Genomic DNA, 20171 nt, shown 5'->3' on the forward strand with positions numbered 1-20171 from the left:
GATGGATGGCGATGGATCTTGATGCTGAGGGGGGTACTGCTGAGAAGTTGCCTGTTGAGCGGGAAGCTCCTGCTGCCTCTTCTCCCAGAAAGTGTGAACTTGGGTTTGCTTATATATTAACTTAGCAAAATTGCCCTACCTACTTTTGTTGGAAAGTCACTTAAAAATACTAAGTGAAAATAACCAAAAATAGGAAAATAGGCTAAATGCATTGGAAAATTCCCCTGGCTGAATCTTATGGATCCTGAAGGGAATACTGATGATCATGCTATGTGCAACCGGAGGATATGCATCTATGCTAAGTGACTGGGCATGCACGGTCTACGAATAGACTCACAAAAGTGCCAGATCACTGCTAATCTAAACTAACTGGACTGATTGAACCCTGCTGTGGTATAGCTTGTCCACAGACACATAGGGTTGGGATGTGTCACGTGACATCCCCTCCTTTTCAAAGTGAGGTACTGGTACCGAACTTTATGGCGTCGAGGGAGATCGCCAACATCATCCGGAATCTGGAAGGGACTCTTCGCCGGCCCACTCTGATGTGTGGGTCGAGCGGTACTTGAACTTCATTAAGGTCTGCAACGCTTGCTTCTTTGGGCCGCGCCGAAAGCGACTCAAAGTCGTCTGTGGCTCCTTTGATGCTTCAACTTCGTCTAGAGTCCTGCTTCTTTCGTCTTCAAGAATCTCCATGGCTGAAAATTCCTAAAACCATCTCCAACACAAAACCATGAACATACCCATTCCATGTAAAGTGAAGGAAAAAAATCTTGTCTTTTCTAAAGACTGTGTATGCAATGTAGATGAACATAGAGATGGAGTGACAAACCGTTCATCAAACACATGCAAACAATGCGCTCGAATCTTGTCTGCTTGATCGAAATCAATCAACTATGGCAAATCACAATGGAAATGCCCATGCTTGGTGCTCATACTATCATGTGCTCGTTCGGAAACTGTGTCATGCCAAGGAAGAGACATGGAATGCGACTTCCTTACATACAAACTTTTCAACTTTTCATGAACAATCCGCATACATTCGTTCTCATCCATGAGAAACACGTGCTCAACATACAATATGTCATGCCTAGGAAAAGGGATCACATAACGATGCTGACTAAAATACAGGAAACGTTCACGAATGAAACATTCGAACAATGCGTGCGTATCAATCATGCGAACATATAATACTTCCTGTGAGGGTTCTTTGGACCAAGGCTCGAGAGCCAAGATTGCTTCTTCGGGGTTTATCGGATCTTCTTGTGGGGGAGAAGATCCGATAAACCCCGAAAGCCAAGATCGATTCTTGGTGATTGATCGAATCTACAACGAGGTTAGCTTCGCTAGAAAAAACATCAACTAACACATCATCATTGTAAACAATCACATCTTCTTCATGCAACTCATCATGCTTGTGAGAAATCACATCTTGATCATGCAAATCATCATGCTTATCTTTGTCATCCAAATCATTATGCAAATCATTGGCATCCAAATCATCATGCTTAGCATTGTCCTTCAGATCATCATGCAAATCATCGTCAATCAAATCATCCTCATGCTTCACACAATCATGCAAATCCTGTGTGTCATGCTTTGGAGAAGAAGAGACTGCGAGAGTCTTCTTTTCCTGAATCTCTTGCATCGGTGTCGACACTTGAGAAAAGAGTCGCAACATCTCTTGTATCCGTGCTTTGTTCTCGCGATAAAATTCTGCTTGTCTTGCTTGGTTCTGTGCTTGTCTTTCTTTTTCTGCCAAGCGTGCTTGCTCGTATTCACGCGCTATGGCTGCCATTCCTTCTTTGTATTCACGATCTATGGCTGTCCTTCGTTCTTCGTAAGCCTTTTTTTCTGCTTTTCTTGTTGCATTTCTTTCTGCTTTTCTTGCTGCATTTCTTGCTTCGCGTTGTAAATTCTGTTTCATAAACAACAGCTCCAGCTCCTCCATTGGAGTTAGTGCAATCATTGTCGTAGCTGGGGAAGGGTCAGAAAAACCTCCTGGTGGGGAAAATTCTTCTTCGCCTCTCTCATGCTCATCACCTCCAAGTGAAGTATCCATTCCGCTTCGAGTGATGATCATTCTGAAGTCGTGGGTTCTTGGGTTCTTAAGTCCACGAGGAACTTGGGTTCTTGGGGGTCTTGGGTTCTGAAGTTCACGAGGAACTTGGGTTCTTGAGGGTCTTGAGGTTCTTAAGATCCTTGATTCGTGAGAATCTTGGGTTCTTGAGGTTCTTGAGTCTTGAGGGTCTTGGGTTCTTGGGGTTCTTGAGGTTTTCTTTCGCTTGCAAATCGCGTTGGAGAAGGATCTTCTCTTCACCCGAGTTCTACCCTTTTCTGCGGGCGCACCCCTTGGCGGCCTTGCGCTCACACCAAGGTTGCTTTTTCCCACTTCACGTCGATTGGCCGGCCGCTAAGTGCACGGTCTGCTCTCAATGAGTGAAAAGAGACACAAGGGGAGGCTGGACAAGCCCTTCTTTCTTGGGATTCTTGCCACTCTTCAACAAAACACGATTAGGAATTGCCACGCCCAAGTAAACTTGGGTTCGTGCGATCGCAACAAGCAAAAAAAATTCTTGTGGTTCTTATGGTTCTTTCCTTGAGTAATGCAGAACACTTAGAAAGCTCTGATACCAATGTTAGGTGCAGCGGAATGAATGTTGTATTTTGTCAAGATTAGTGATCTTTATTGCTCAAGGTTCCTTTTAGTTCTTAGGGAAGGAGAGAGCCTTCCGTCTTTATGGAAAGTGCTATGATCACGAACAAAGTGAGTGGATATTGTGCGTGCAAGTGAATGAGACTGAGAGAAGGAGAGAGAAGAGATACGACACCCGGAGGTTGTAAAACCCTCCTCCGAAGGCCCTAGTCTCGTCGACGAGAGTGGTCTACTTGGATTGCACAAAGGTGTACAATGCGAATGCAATGGACTGATGCAATGGGACTATGCCGATGACGATGACGGTGATGACGACGACGACTCGATGGCTGAATCTGTGATCTTCTTTGGCTGAATTTGTGGACTGGTTTCGGTGGCTGAAAATGACTGTTTTGGCTGCGTTTTTATGGCTGAAAATGGGGAAACATCTGCAACCAACTTGGGGGGAATCTGCTACTGTGTCATGGCTGAAAACGTGCATTTTCTTCAAGGCTGAATTTGCTGATCAAAACGCTGCTGCTGCAGGTCTAGGGCTGGCGTTTTTGGGATGAAAACGCTGAACAAAGGTTGAGGTCTTGCTGGCGTTTTTGCATGAAAAACGTTGGCTGAAAGTGGGGCGTTTTGGCAATGAAAACGTTGGGCTGAATGGCCTGTGGGAAGTCACCAGGCAATGCAAATTGACGATGAGGCTGAATGTTGTGGGGGAAATGCCAGAGATGGGAGATGGATGGCGATGGATCTTGATGCTGAGGGGGGTACTGCTGAGAAGTTTCCTGTTGAGTGGGAAGCTCTTGTTGCCTCTTCTCCCAGAAAGTGTGAACTTGGGTTTGCTTATATATTAACTTAGCAAAATTGCCCTACCTACTTTTGTTGGAAAGTCACTTAAAAATAATAAGTGAAAATAACCAAAAATAGGAAAATAGGCTAAATGCACTGGGAAATTCCCCTGACTGAATCTGATGGATCCTGAAGGGAATACTGATGATCATGCTGTGTGCAACCGGAGGATATGCATCTATGCTAAGTGACTGGGCATGCACGGTCTACGAATAGACTCACAAAAGTGCCAGATCACTGCTAATCTAAACTGACTGGACTGACTGAACCCTGCTGTGGTATAGCTTGTCCACGGACACATAGGGGTGGGATGTGTCACGTGACAGGTTCCTTCCTTGCTTCAACTTTGTCTAGAGACCTGCTTCTTTCGTCTTCAAGAATCTCCATAGCTGAAAATTCCTGAAACCATTTCCAACACAAAACCATGAACATACCTATGCCATGTAAAGTGAAGGGAAAAAATCTTGTCTTCGTAAATACTGTGTATGCAATGTAGATGAACATAGAGACGGAGTGACAACCCGTTCACCAATCATATGCAAACAATGAGATCGAATCTTTCTCTTATATTCTAAAGCAATCAACTGTGGCAATTCACAGCGGAAATGCCCATGCTTGGTGCTCATACTTTCATGTGCTCTTTCGGGTACTGTGTCATGCCAAAGAAGAGACATGGAACGTGACTTCCTTACATACATACTTTTCAGCTTTTCATGGAAAATCCGCATACATTCGTGCTCATCCATGAGTGAAACGTGCTCAACATACAATATGTCATGCCTAGGAAAAGGGATCACATAATGATGCTGACTAAAATACAAGAAATGATCACGAATGAAACATTCGAACAATGCGTGCGTATCAATCATGCGAACACATAATACTTCCTATGAGGGTTCTTTGGACCTAGGCTCGATAGCCAAGATCGATCCTTCGTGATTGATCGAATCTGCCAGGAGGTTAGCTTTGCTAGAAAAAGCATCCACTAACACCTCATCCTGGTGAACAATCACATCTTCTTCATGCTTGTGAGAAATCACATCTTGATCATGCAAATCATCATGCTTATCTTTGGCATCCAAACTATCATGCTCATCATTTTCAATCAACTCATCATGCTTCTCATAATCATGCAAATTTTGTATGTCATGCTGTGGAGAAAAAGAGACTGAGAGAGTCTCCTTTTCCTGAATCCTTTCAATCTTGTCTTGCATATTAGCAATGAGAGATGGAGAATGAGCAATGTCCTCTCTATGAATGACAATTGGAGAATCACTTGTGGCATTGAGATTTATAGTGTTAGTCTTAAAATCCATGAGAGCGTCATTATCACGAAACCATCGAATGCCCAAAATCATATCACATCCTGATAGAGGAGAAACAACAAATCTTCCTGTGAAGGCAGTTTATTGAATTGCAAATAACACATCAAGGCACTCCTCCGTGATGAGAGCGTCCATATCGGAACGAAAGCCAGAGACCTCGATAGGAGATCTCGGACTAACTTCGAGGCGGGCTCTCTAAACAATAGAGGAACTGATCACATCATGCATACTACCTGGGTCAAACAATATGACAACACGGTGCCCCGACGTACGACCATAACATTTAATGAGAGAATCATCAATGGGAGGGTCCTGAGAAACTTGGGGCACACTCGTGTTATCATTCATTGCATTGACAGAGGAAGTGGGTGCTGTGGGTTGATTCATTGGATTCAAGCTTTAGAACATGTTCTTTTTATGTGACCCTTAATGTGACAACGAAAACAACGACCTTCCTTAGAATAAGTGCTTTGCTCTTCCGACGTGATGTATCCCCCTAAAATTCCTTGTGCTACCTTTTCATATGGAGTAAGCTTAGGTTTAGCAATTGTGTTAGCCTTACCTTTAGATTCATTGGAAGAATCCTTTTCTGAGAGACTATTGGAAGATTGGTTAGAAGAGTTACCATTCTTACCATTCTTACCGTTCTTACCGTTCTGAGGGTTCTGAGAAGTCTGCGAGGTACTTGTGGAAGTCTTGTTCTCCTTAGGCTTTCCCTTGTTATGCTTCATCTCCTGTGCGAGAGCAATCGCTACCGCCTTGTTGAGATAGATTGGATCGAGTACCTCGACATCGTACTTGATATACTCGTCCAATCCAAAGACCTCTTTGCGCTCATCATCTGATTTTCGTAATTGAGTACCTAGCTGCAAAACACGATTAGAAAAAGACATAACCGGCATACCATTTTGCTTAAGAGAACGCCAATCGTCCTTCAATCGTGCGAGGTACTGAGGTGGCATAAACTGCGCCTTGAGCTTGTCTTGGAAATCAGCCCAATTGAAGGAAAGGGGCGTGAATCCGTCGGCTTTCTCTAGGTGCGCGGCTAGCTGTGTTTCTTGCCATGCGTGGTACCAATTGATGGTATCACCGGCAAGGTACATAGCTACCGTCAAAACTTTGCTATTTCCTGTCTTCTTAGTTGTCGCAAAATAAGCATTAAATTGATGCAACAAGGAATGAATAACCGTAGCATCCATCTTACCATCATCCTTACTGAAGGTCAACTTCTCTGTGATTGGATGGTTGGAATCCACGTCGTGGCTTGCACCACTTGATGAACTCCCACGATCCTTGGGTGGTTCGGTCTTCGAGGCAAGTACCCGTCGAACCAATTCTTGAGTTCGTAGTTCTCTTTGAGCTTCACGCTCGGTCTCCAAGGCTGCGCTTCGTGCTGCCGCTTCCTCTTTTCTTAGTTCTTTTCTTTCTTTTTGTGCGTTGCGTTCGTGTTCTAAAGCAAAGCGACTGTCTTCTTGTTTGCGGCAAATCTTGCGTTTCTTTCGTCGCGCTCGCGGTCCTTAGCTGCCTGCTCACGGTCCTTAGCTTCTTGTTGTTCTGCTTTGCTTGCGAGTTGTGCCAATGCAACTCAATTCGTTTCTTGTTGTTGTGTCATCATGTCCAACATCGACTTGACCATCATCTCCATAGGAGTTAGTGCAACTCGTGGTGTAGATGGCGAAGGGGGAGGGTCGAAAAAGTCTCCTAGTGGGGAAAATCTTCGCCGCCTCTCTCATGCTCATCACCTGTATGCAAAGTATCCATTCTGCTTTGGGTGACGACCATGTACTATGATCTTTGGTTCTTAAGTTCACGAGGAACTTGGGTTCTTGAGGGTCTTGGTTCTTGGGTTCTTGAGGATCTTGAGGTTCTTGAGGTTTTCTTTCGCTTGCAAATCGTGTGTGAGAAGGATCTTCTCTTCACCCGAGTTCTACTCCTTTCTGCGGACGGACCCCTTGGCGGCTTTGCGCTCACACCAAGGTTGCTTTTTCCCACCTCACGTCGATTGGCCGGCCGCTAAGTGCACGGTCCGCTCTCAATGAGCGAAAAGAGACACAAGGGGAGGCTAGACAAGCCCTTCTTTCTTGGGATTCCTGTCACTCTTCAACAAAACACGATTAGGAATGGACACGCCCAAGCGAACTTGGGTTCATGCGACCTCAACAAGCAAAAAAAATTCTTGTGGTTCTTTCCTTGAGTGATACAGAACACTGCCAAAGCTCTGATACCAATGTTAGGTGCAGTGGAATGATTGTTTGCGCTTTGCTCAAGATGAGTGCTCCGAACTGTGCTCAAGGTTCCTTTTGTTCTTATGGAAGGTAGAGCCTTCCGTTCTTAATGAGAAAGTGCTATGATCACAAACAAAGTGAATGGACACTGTACGTGCAAGTGTATGAGACTGAGAGATAGAGAGAGAAGAGAGATACGACACCAGAGACGTTGTAAAACCCTCCTCCGAAGGCCCCACTCTCATCGGCGAGAGTGGTCTACTTATGATTGCACAAAGTGGGACAATGGCGATGCAATGGACTGATGCAACCTGGGACTATGCTGATGACGACGACGATGATTTTAGGACTGAAATCTGTGGTCTTCTATCTGTTGAAATTCGGGACTGTTTCGATGGCTGAAAATGACTGTTTTGGCTGCGTTTTCATGGCTGAAAATGGGGGATCTTTTGCAACCAATGGGGCTGAATCTGCTACCTCCTATGCATGCTGAAAATGCTGAGTATTCTGCTGCAAAACCGGCTGAAAATGAAAATGCTGCAGCTTCTCTAGCGTTAGTAGAAAACGCTGGCTTGTTCTTCTGCTACTGATGGCGATCATGGGAAAAAATGCTAGGCTGAGTATGGCGATGATGCAAGGATGCAAAACGCTGGGGATCTGGAGTTGTTGATGATGCTGGAACTGCTAGAAACAGAAAACGCTAGGGTGCTTGAGGGTGTCGCAAGGATGGGGGAATTTGCAAACGCCAAGGGTTCTTGCTGGTTCTGCTGAGAAGTTGCATGTTGAGCGGGAAGCTCTTGCTGCCTCTTCTCCCAAAAAGTGTGAACTTGGGTTTGCTTATATATTAACTTAGCAAAATTGCCCTACCTACTTTTGTTGGAAAGTCACTGAAAAATAATAAGTGAAAATAACCAAAAATAGGCCAAATGCACTGGAAAATTCCCCTAACTGAATTTGATGGATCCTGAAGGGAATACTGATGATCATGCTGTGTGCAACCGGAGGATATGCATCTATGCTAAGCGACCGGGCATGCACGGTCTACGAATAGACTCACAAAAGTGCCAGATCATGTCTAAATCTAGACTGACTTGATTGAACTGAACCCTTGTCATGGTGTAGCTTGTCCACGGACACATAGGGTTTGATGTGTCACGTGACACTGGTCCTCGGATATCTGCGTAGTCCGGTAGACTTGCACTCATTTCTTGATAGCTTTCATACTGCTCATAACTTACCTGTACAATAGCTTCTTTGAAATATTTCCAGTTGCCATTGCAAGCTCTGGTAACCTCTTGAATCTGCTCCTTTACATCTGAACTCACTAACTGCTCAAAAGATTTGATCATCAACTCTTCTGGTATCCCTCTTACCTTGGTCTCTAGCTCATAGCGCTCTAGGTAGCCCTCTGGATCGTATCCATCAAAGAGTCGTCTCTCGTCGTATAGTGCATCTAAAGTTGCATCCAAAGCTTCATTTTTGATTTTTCTTCTTTACGGTCTCCACTTTAAGCAGAGATCCTTGAACCAATTGAAGCATCTTCGAAAAATCTGGAACTGTTGACTTATCATCAAAACCGTTTGCACTTAATTCTGCAATCAACTTCATCATCTGCTCTAACTTCTCCATCTTTACCTCCCACCCCGGCTCGGTTCGCGTCGGGTTCACCAAGAATGTCGCAGGATAATTGTGCGAAAGGTGAGCCGGGAAGGCACCGGGCCCTTGGCTGTGAGAGGTGCGGGGAAAAAAGTGTAGCAGACGCATTTAACGACAACAGAGTTTAAAACAAGCAGTCCGTCTAATTTCCAGTTAATCGACAGAATCCATGGTTAATCAATCACTAATGAGTCTTAAATGCTCTTTACAAGAAGAAACCTGGCTTAATCTAGGTGCTTAAACAAGAAAATGATGATGTTCTGCTTACTCTGCCTCTTGCTTCTCGTTTCGAATGATTAATAAGCTTCGAGCAGGTTTCAAACAGTTAATGAGGCTTAGGGAAGGTTTAAGATGGCTTAAGAGCTTAAGCTTGAGGTTAATGAGAGCTCAAGAGGTTAAGCATATGGAATTAGAAGGGTTAAGGATGGCTTATGGGCGAAGTTGATTAGGCTTGGGAGATTAGAGAAGTTTAGGATGGCTTATGGCCTTTAACTTGAGGGTTTCGAGAGGCTAAGGATTGATTAAGGGCTTAGGCTTGAGGGATTCGAGAGACTAAGGATTGATTAAGGGCTTAGGCTTGAGGGCGAAATTGCGAGATTAGCGAGATTAAGAATCGCTTAAGGGCGTCCTTTGAAAGCTTAAGAGCTTCCTCTCTTTCTCCCGAATAGAGAACTTCCACAAGATGATGAGGAGAGGTCGTTCCTTTTTCTTTTTATAGTTTGCATGGGCCTCCCCTCTTGCTAAAAAAAACAGCACCAAATTCGTTGCAACCTGGACCGAATGGGGTCGCCCTGAGCTCGCCATCATTTTTCGTTTCTTCACCTTGCTCGTTAGAGCACTTTGCAGCCTGCCGGTACGTGTCCCTTTTGCTCCTGCACCCTCACGTTTTTGTTTCCTGCGCGCTGCTCACCGGCTTCTTCCCCTTTTTCCTTTAATTGGCTTCACACCCTTAGTAATTTAGGGTGTCCACTAGCCATATTCAGGGCGGGCGGCCCTTTAAGGGCACCCCATTGCCTTGGGTGGCCATTTTTAACTCGGGCGGCCTTTGCCTTGGGTGGCCATAGCTCCATAATGGAGGGCACCACATTTGACATGCATATCATGCTTTTGAAAGGCGCCACAATCGCACATATTGGGCAAAGCATCACCAAGCTCAACAACTTGTTCCACAGTAACCACCGACTAACATTATCATCGTGAGTTTTTGTTGCCCATTTCAATGTTGCGGACATTGCCACTCACAGGCCATTAAGATGCAAGTATAGGTGATTGCTTTTGCATTTGCTTAAAATAGCCCATTTCTTGGCTTGCCTTTGTCGGGTTTATCCCGCAATCAATGCATTCTAAGAGATCATATTCCGAACACGAAGCTCTTCAAGCACTTTTTGTACTTTATGAGAAGTACACCAAGTTTGGCATACAGGTAAACTGTCGTAGTGCCGCTGGTGGCAGTATACCCTGCTTAGCAATGCACTGCAGAGATAACATTTTGGACAGATTCTCCTTGAGCACTTACTCTTTTGCATTCCAATATCCCGGTTGCAGCTCATTGACCGAGCGGACCGGAGTGGTACGGAATCGGCCCCCGGTGAATATTTACCGGCCAATATCTTGGTAACAGGAACTCCGATCACTGATCTGAAAAGACCGACGTGCTCCACAAAATGAGCATTTCAGCCCGACGCATTCATTTCATTTTTGTCCCCTCAGCTGCAGTTGGCCAATCCGGCAGGGATCTGCAATCGACTTGAACTTTAAACTACCATAACTTCTTCACCGTAGCTCCAATCAACGAGCCGTAAAGACAGGCCAGTAGAGCACATCGAGCACTGCAGTTCTAGGGCACAATACCCCATCCGTGTTCACTTCAAGCATAACACTTTTTAGCATCATTAAGGCATGTTTTGGCCCTTTCAGCCGCATTTGACATACATTCAAAATTAAACTTGACCTGTTACCATGCCTTAGTCACTGTTCATTAATCATGTAAGCTCCAAGCAAACTTGATGTGCAATTTTTCTGGCATCTTTCTTTGCATGGGAGCGGAGCTGCACGACAACGCCGTGATTCGCACTAGAGGGACGGAACCGCAGGGCACGTGCCTGTGGCGAAGTTCCTCGGTGAAGTTGTACCCCGGTATTTGGGTGCTCTGCATCATAGGCGGATGGGGAGATAATGCTCCCCTTCCTATGCTGTTATTTTGAATCCGATCCCTTTCGGGGGGAATGACGTAATTCTCCCCAAGCGAAGCCAAATGAGCTACAAGAGCGCCCAAGTTCCATCCCCCCCCCCCGGGGGGGTCAACTTCACCTAAAAGGGGTTGGGAGGTGCAAACGGGAGACATCACCAACCTCAGCGGACGCCACCTGTGAGCCGACGCCCTTCCAAGCGGGTATGGCATTTCCTAGGGGAAAACCGTCTGGTTTTAAAGGCAGTTTAGTGAGATGAGCGATAAGTTACCTAGAGGAGGCAACTCCAAAGGGAAGACCGAAGCAAGTCCCGCGGTACCTGGGCCTCTGAACAGAGGTACTTGGTCGTTGTCACGCCCAAATCCAAGTGGCGAAGTGGGTCTCTCAAGGGATTAGTCATGGCGCTAAGAGTGTAGATAATTTTGAACTCTCGTAGTCCAGAGGAAACTAGTGACAAAAGCGTCTGCCTTCGGTTTCTGGGTGCATAGTCCTGGTTGTTCTTCTTGTATACTTTTTTGGTGTATTAGGGGAGCGGCCGGGCGTGCCTTACCCGACTCCGAAAACAAAACAAAAAACTTCATTTTTAGTTTGTACCCAGACATTGTATTAGATCCACCAAGGTTGTATCAGTTTGGTCTCATAGGTCATTTTGGCCTTTTGAAGACTTTTAATATAACATTTCATTTCATTTCATTTCTGTGTGCGTGTGCATGCGTGCGTGCGTGCGTGTGTGTGTGTGTGTGAGAGAGAGAGAGAGAGAGAGAGAGAGAGAGAGAGAGAGAGAGTGCCATCGTCTGCTACATGCTGCAGAGATCATGTTTAAGCTATGCTAAGGTTTTTATCATTCTGCTGTATGTGCAGGTTCTTAAGTTACACTTGGACTCGTCGCAAGCACCAGTGCAAAAAAGGACTAACCAAGAAGAGGCAAGGGGTTTTAAGTCTAGGGAGAGACATTTGGATATGCACATGGAGAAAGAACAATGTTGGGGATCATCTGCATATACTGCAGCTGTAGCGGGAGCTGCTGTTGTTATTGGTGTTACCATGCTTATGTTCTTGAGAAAATCCAATACATAGGATGTGCTCTCATGGTCGGGTTGTAGCGACAGAGATGCGGCTTTTCCAGACTTCTCACAGGAGGGGTAACTTTTTTCGTTTTGGTTACACCGATTCTAATATATTGAGGTGCATTTCCAAACCTTCTGGAATCACACTAGATTAAAGGTGGGCTCTGCCGACTCCATACCCAAAGCCTTGATGATGATGACGACATATCTCAGAGTTAGGTGCCAAATTTTGTTAGAATCGTCGGTCTCGGTACTACTAGAATTGAAGAGGTTGGAAGCCCAAATGGGTGGTAGATTTATTTGATTTTTTGACACCATTTATATCAGCTGGCTGCAACAATGTGGCCGCATGCTTATCAGGATGGTTAGCTAATTCAGTCCACAACTGTATAAAGGAAAGAGATTGTTCTGAATCATCTGATCAATGCAAGACTGCCACTGAGGGAAAAAAGAAGCTGCCCTAGCAGCTGCATGTGTCAAACTTTTATAGAGGTCTGTGCATTCGTTGGTGTATGAATTATACAAGGAACAAGGCGAAATCAGTCTGAGATGCTGAAGAGTTGTTAAGTTCATGAAATAACTGCTTCAAGCTGTGATGAATCATCGTTTGATTAGGGCTCTACCAAAATTTTACCAAGAGTCACGAGGGCTCTTCCTTGGTGTTATGTTTTAAAACAAGGGAGAGATCCTCTGCATTCACTAATTTTCCTTATAACTGTCACTCCATCAGTGAGTTTGTTATTATTGAATATATTTGGATACTCAAATGTAAATCTGTTCCCAAGTTTTCTTCTTCTTTGTTTAGGTTGTCAATGTCACACTGAATATCACCTATCATATAACTTGAGTGGTTGTCATATTTCATGCAACCTGAAATAGGGAGGAGGAACCACCTGGCCTACTTTTTTACCCATGATTTTCTAGAACCATTCTCTTGAATAGTGCAAGCACACTACTCCACGTGGGAGAAGACGTGGCAGCACGAGTAGCGTAAATAAGTAGCTTAAAACCACCACAAAAAAAAAACAGCGCAAGCATCGCGTAAAACAACTGTACCGATGGAAAAGCTTGTTATCGGTGTTATCTGCATTAGCAAGAAACTTCATGCACAAAACTGGTTAAGAGGAGGGAACTCTAGCATCGAAGCATCAAGCTCCACGTGCCCTCGAGGAAAATAGATGGCCTTGGAACCAGCTTGTGACATGCGCACCACTGATCTCTGCATTAGCAAGAAACTTCATGCACAAAACCGGATAAGAGGAGGGAACTCTAGCATCGAAGCAGCAGGCTCTTCGTGTCCCCGAGGAAAAGAGATGGCCTTGGGACCAGCTTGTGACATGTGCACCACGGCACTCGCGGAAGTGGACCAAAACTGCACCTACACTGACGCACCATAGCTGAGGTCCATCCATGATGTTGCTACGGCTAACGCCGGAGCACAATCTTAATCTTCTTGGTAGAAAGGGGAGCGATGGAGACGGGGGTGATCTCATGAAGGAAGAGAAGGTGCATGCTGGTAGAGAACCTATCTACCACCAAGAGCTGCTGTTCATTGGGACCTGCAACCCGGACCAGATGAGAAGAGACATTTCCAAGAACAGGACAGGGGCTACTTTTGCTGGAGTGAGAGCTGCCCTGCTTTGGCATCGACCTGTGGGGACTAGACAGGGAGGTAGACATCTTATGAGAGAAGAGCTGATGCGACTGAAATCGAGTGCGAGGGAAGGAGACAACACACAAGCTGCTGACTACTCACCGCACGGAGATCGAGCTGCAGTCTAGTTAGTAGTAGGTAAAGCAGCTTTGGTAAGGTAAAGGGGCCAATAAAAAACCGGGTCCCCTGGCTCCCTACTTTATCAGCTTTAAGACCCAGACGTAGAACACAAGTTCCTCCATGGTGGGATGCTTAGTTGAGCATGAAATGGAGTAGTCGCCAGTGGATAAAGGTACAAGCCTTGCGGGCTGCTTTGACTCTTGCTGTACCCCAAGTGCGGTTTCCCACTCACTCTCAATTTTGATACACACAAAAATTTTGCCGTTGTCGTGCGTCGCCCTCGGAGCTTCAATCATGGCACAATTATTACTACGGGTAGGTGTTGCTCCGCTCTTTCGATCGCGCCCATTCAGCTTGCAAACAAAGCATTCAACCACCGGCAATTTGCTTTGCGGCTTCGGTGGCCCCAAGTTGGCCCCTTTACCCTAGGGCAATTTACTAAAGGCTCCAATTTGTCCCCAATTCATTGTCCGGGTGGTTGGTTCAATACTCTCTCTCTCTCTCTCTCTCTCTCTCTCTCTCTCTCTCTCTCTCTCTCTCTCTCGTGTATTCTCCCCATTTCTCTCGCTTCCGCATTGTCGACTTTAACATGGTATGAGAGCTTTGTGCTCGTTGATTGTGGGAGGAAAAGCACATGGTGAAGAGGAACAATATTCGGAGAGGCTCGAAAGATCGGCATTTCGAATGCTCAAAGGATTGACATTTGCCTTAGCATGCGAAAAGCCACATTAGCATTGCAAAGGAGGTCTCCTACTGGCTAGCATTTTCAGACGAAAGCACAATTGGGAGTGTTCTTCTTTGACCTTGCATTTTGTTGGAGCGTTCTAAAACGTTGGAGTTTTGGAGGATTTCGTTAACGGAAATGGTAGTGGAGGCTGCAATGAATTGCTTGCGCTAGGCAAAAGCTTTACAAAGAAGGTAGAAATGCCCTTCACAATGGCAACATGAGGAGGACCTAGTGGGTAGGTGTTCTGAAACGTTGCACTCAGAGTAGGTGAAGAGCGTTTTGAGAGGTAGGGCCAATGAGGGGAAGCGACGTCCTTGGCAATAGGGCAACCATTTCCAACAGCGTGCTCAACACGCTACAACAAGCGGCCAAAGGAAGAGTTTACAACAACGGTTTGAAAGGTGCCGGTGAGGCTTGATATTTGAATTGGGTTTTTTTTTTTTGGTTTAAAATGCTATCAACTTGAGCCCTAGGGTTTGTTCTTGCGATTGTTTCCAGCGGTAAAGATGAACCAAAACCAACATTTGGCTATGGGTAGTGCAAGTGCATTGATCAATGCCCAATTAGATGCCTCAGTATGTCAAGGGATCCAACAACCCATTTGCCTCGGGATTGTAATACCCAAGGTAAAGTTCGGATCTTCCCAAAGAACAAAGTCCCAAGGCAAGCTTGACAAGGATGGCAAGACCAGTGCTCAGTTAGCTGCCTCGGTGCCCACGAAGTCTGAGAGCCATTGTCATAAATGCGAGAAGACGCTTTGTTTGGCTCAGGTACACAAAGCCAAAGGCAAAAGCAGGCTTTCACAAGAGGACAAAGACAAAGGCTAGCTTGACAGAGATAGCAATGATAAAAATTCGACAGAGGAGATCGACATGACACATGTAGTGGCATCCACAATGGCCACAACAATGATAGCCAACAGTGCTACTAAATAGAAGCTAGTCAACCTAAGAAGTGTATACTCTAGGATAACTAATCTTGATGCTTTTTGTCCCAAAGCTTTCAGAGACACAATTGTCAAATATCAATGATCTCTAGGACATAACATTGATTAACAAAAAGAAAAAGAATAAATATTTGGAAAGCTACTCGATTGATCATATCCATCTGTCCATAGAATGTTGCCGTCCTGACTTCATTCTCCCACTGTTTTTTTGTTTTCTCATTAGGAGAAAGTTGGACTCATTTTTGGGCCCTATAAGAAGTTCCACGTTGGCTTAAAGAGAGAAAATGAAAATGTTATATTGTGCATTTTATGTGATACTTTTTTGCATCAACAAAAAGCCAAAATGACATTCTTTGATAGGTAGCCGTCGTTTTTATCATTTTTATCTTTCGTTCTCTTGTCAGGAATCCAACTAATCGTATGACTAATGATTTGAAATGTCAACTTACAAGCGTTCCCTCAAAAAATATAAGCCACAGGAACTCTATCAACTCTAAACATGAGAATATGGCTTTCTCTCTCAAAACTTGAGATATTTCATGAGTTGCGAGTGTCTGTCTATTTCTCTATTAACTTTAGGAATGGGGAACGCTTCTTTTTCTGATGAAAACACCAATTTAAACTTGCAATCCTCAACCCCTTCATCTTCAACACTTACCCAAAGAAAGAACACACATCATCTTCATGTTGATGTATTGCAAGAGTACGCATCGTTGCAAAAACGTAGGAGGGAGTCTTTCTTATCTCAACGGGAGAAAGAAATTAGAAGGACAAAGAAGGAACATCATTTGGATTTGTGGACCGATGGGTCTATTTATCCAAAGGATCCTACGACAAATGCGCCACCTCCCCCCTTTGCTAATATCACTAATCTCTTACATTTCACAGGCGATGGCAAGGATGGGCTATTGGGATACACCGAACATTTGGAAATGAGAGGATTGAATGCTGAAAGGCAAAGAAACCTTCTGGCGATGGAGAACATGCAGCTGAAGAAACTTAATGAAGCATGCTCTTGGAAGATTTCATCAAACAAATAGACAATCCAAAGCCTTGAGAAGAAGATCATAAGCTTGCGAGAGAAAGATACCGTGCTTGGTAGTCGGAAAAGAAAACGAGATCTGTGCAACATTGAGAACATGAAGATTGGTAGTGGTGGCCTGAAAAAACGAATTCGAGCTTTAACGTAACTCAAAGTTTGTTTCTGCTTTTGTATTTTCAATGTGCTTCACTAAGAAATGGATACACTTTCCTATACATGATCATAACGCATGCATTTTTTGGTGATAGGTCTTTGCTGCATCCAAACTCGAACGGTATAAACTTCAATGCCGGAGTGCATTACAGGCGTCTAACTCCAAAAGAAGTAGTTGAAGACGTAACTCAGAAAAAATTTCGTAAGTTGAAAGGGAGGCTCCTTACCTTCTTCATGAACGAGAATCAGCTGGAACGAATGGAAGTGCAAGCAATACTTGATGAGAGTTGCATCTCGCATATGGGATACATGGCACTCTTCAAAGCATTAGCTAAAAATTCTAAAAATAAACTACAGAGAGGATCATTGCTGCCAAATCCATCACATATAAAGGCTGCTTGCCGGCACATAAATGATGAGGGGTCACCATTCCATATTGAAGCAACGTTCTTAAGCAAGGACGGCAAAGAGGTACAGTTTAACGAGCACAACAACCTCTTCGTTGATCTTGAAGCATTGTAAAGGTATGCAGTTCACTTCTTTGGCATCAGTCAAGAGGAGTGCGGTGGGGTTCTCAAGTTTGTTTTGAAGCTCGACGAGTGCGAGGTCCTGAAGAACAAGAAGATGGAGAGAGTCACCATTACCCTCATGAACAGAGCTCTGGATCCATCAATAACGAAAGAGGATCCACGATAATTCAACGTGCAATCCAAAAACAACATTCTAACTCTAGGATCATTTCAGGTATATTTAGTTCACTCTATAATAACAAAAATATTGCAGGTTGATAATGAAGATTTTGATTGGGTTTTTAGTCAAACCCAAATTCCCTCTATCATCAATGAACAAAGAAACAGAGTCGTACTTTCAGTGGAAGGATTTAGTGACTATACAATGGAATGGCACATGTTAGGTGACTTAAAGACTCTTAAGTGTATGTACAACATAACACACAGAGAAACTATGGCAAATCCATGTTTATATTGCATGGCTGATGCACAATCTCTTGAGAGCGTGCAATGGAATAGAGCTCCTAACAGACATCTTCAAGATAAAACTTTTAGGCTAGTGCTTGATATTCCTCTGAGTAGAGTTCACGTCTGTACACTTCATGCACTCTTTCGAATAATTGAAAAGGTGGTTCATTTGTACATATGTTTTTCATGGACATTAGAGTCAGAGAGTGAGTCGAAAAGAGTGATCAAAGCATTAGAGTGAGTTCTCTCAGACATTGGTTTGCATGGAAGCAATGTCAAAATCGAAGAGGACCCTAAGATGTCTCAAAGTCGTTACGAGGTACCTAGGAAAGCATCGATAGACGACGTGAAGGCAAGAAGGTTTCTTGGGTTTAGCGTCAAAGATTCAGATAGAGAAGAGAGGAGAAATTTGTTCAACAAATGGAAACAATTACATAAAGATGTTAAAGACAATGCTGGTGGTGGGGCAATCCAAAATCACAAGGTGAACGTGTGGAAATCACTAGATAAAATTTTTCACTACGTTGAGCAACATTCTTGGGACCAAAGTAAGCTCACATAATTTCAAGCAGCCTTGCTGGATTGGAAGAAGGCTTAACTTACAGGGTGGGGTAGGCAACATATCATACATTACATGGTGGGTTAGCATGCTAAGCATACAAACAAAATTTAAAATTGTACTCTACTCACCATTTTGTTTTATTTCAATGTAGCACATACTGTTCAACCATGGTCCATATTTTTCCAAAACATACGGCTCACTATCAATATGGTCCACATAAGGCATGGAAAAAATCCACTACATGGCAAGGATAGGTTACTTTAAGCACACTAGACATGGGGGAGGAAAGGATAAGGCCAATAGCCTATTAGAGTTACACTAATAGACTTATGACGACTTATTCATAGAGCAAGGTAGAAGGAGCTTCTTAAGAGTTCACAAATTACACGGTCTTTACAACACATCCGCAAAGAGAAGAAACAAATGGCTTGGGGAAATTCAAATGTGCGGGAGCGCCATGCAAGGTGGCGACAGTCACGAGTCAGGAGCCAGAAAAGATGGACCTAAGCCCGTTGTTTTTATCCTCTTTGATGCACCTCCTTCTTCCTCACTCTGTACCTCTTCGATGTGCAAGCGCCGTAGACGAGCTCGTTCATCTGTTTTGACGCTTCATAGAAAAGTTTCATAGACGCTTCATAGAAAAGTTCTCACAAATTGCAGGACCATTACATGACCTAACAAAGAAAAACGTTAGGTATACATGGTCTACCAAGGAGAACAATGCTTTCGAAAAGCTTATCTTTCAATCTATGCTTACACTGTCGGATCTCTCAAAGCCATCTGAGGTCCAATGTGACGCTTGTGGTGATTGCCTTGGAGCTGTGAAAGTCGAAGGCTCGACCCTGTTGAGCAAGATCTAGGCATATATGAAAAAGAACTCCTCGCAGTTCTCCATGCCGTAGACTCATGGAAGGGCTAAATATTGAGGACTCCTTTCATTCTGCGAATGGATCACCAAAATCTTAAGTACTTCATGACGCAGACCAAGCTCTCCGACAAACAAATGAGGTGGGAAAATTTCCTTTCGCAATTTCATTTTCATATTGCTCACATTGCTGGCAAGCATAATCAAGTAGCTGATGCTCTCTCAAGACGACCAAGAGTGAATGCGGTTTCCATAGCAACTCACAGTGATCTATCATCTATGATAGATGAGTATGCTATTGATCTCGATTTTAGAGATGTGATTTTAGCCGTTGCACTAGGGAAGAAAGAGAAACCATTTACATGGTTATGTTCGCTATGGCAATAGACTATCCGTTACCAACTCACTCCGTGAGAAACTAATGTATGAATTTCATGCTCCTCCTTATGCAGGGCATAGAGGGATTCAGCCTACCCTAAAAGGAACTGAAACATAGTTCTATTGTCCTACAATGAAGGCAAACATACAAGAGTATGTTTCTAAATGTGTGGTATGCCAAAAGACGAAGTTTGATAGAGGGAAGCAACTTGGATTGCTTCAACCTTTGCCAATCCCTAATTCACCATGGGAGAGCATATCCATGGATTTTATCTTTGGATTGCCTAAGTCTATCCATGGGAATACGGGAATATGCACGATAGTGGACATGTTCAGTAAATAAGCTCAGTTTATACTTGTCAAAAAGACTATCAAAGCCCATCAAATGGCAACCCTCTTCATTTCACAAATCTTCAAGCACCATGGCTTGCCAATGTCCATAATGTCGGATAGAGATCCTAGAATGACTAGTAATTTCTGGAAGGGTCTCTTTGAGAACTTAGGGGCAAGTCTAAATTTCTCTTCAGCCTATCACATAGCTAACCTAACAATTCTTGATCTACTAAAAGCCTATGTAACGGAAGTAGATCAAAGATCTTAATGGGAGAAGTACTTACCCTTCGTGGAGTATGCCTACAATAACACTGTACATACTTCCACGGAAAAAGCACCTTTCGAGGTAATTGAGGGAAGATCAAAAAGTCCCTTGCTACTTAAAGGTACACGGGAAGATCTTCGCCGCAGATGAGTATAGCCGAGACCTACAAGAATCTTTTCAAAAGATTAAGGATG

General features: G+C 44.1%; 1 protein-coding gene across 2 annotated transcripts in view; it reads left to right on the forward strand.

Moving 5' to 3' along the window:
- The window catches only part of LOC147436592 (CBS domain-containing protein CBSCBSPB3-like), a 47567-nt gene extending 34828 nt beyond the window's left edge, over positions 1–12739 (forward strand). For both annotated transcript variants that reach the window (XM_086489458.1, XM_086489457.1), the window contains one exon: positions 11750–12739. In XM_086489458.1, coding sequence (XP_086345584.1) covers positions 11750–11965 — 216 coding nt within the window. In that variant the 3' untranslated portion in view covers positions 11966–12739. The remainder of the gene's footprint in view (positions 1–11749) is intronic.
- Positions 12740–20171: the final 7432 nt, after the last annotated feature.

Source organism: Adiantum capillus-veneris, chromosome 18 (assembly GCF_014529385.1).
Source record: "Adiantum capillus-veneris isolate H3 chromosome 18, ASM1452938v2, whole genome shotgun sequence".
NCBI classification, from domain to species: domain Eukaryota; kingdom Viridiplantae; phylum Streptophyta; class Polypodiopsida; order Polypodiales; family Pteridaceae; genus Adiantum; species Adiantum capillus-veneris.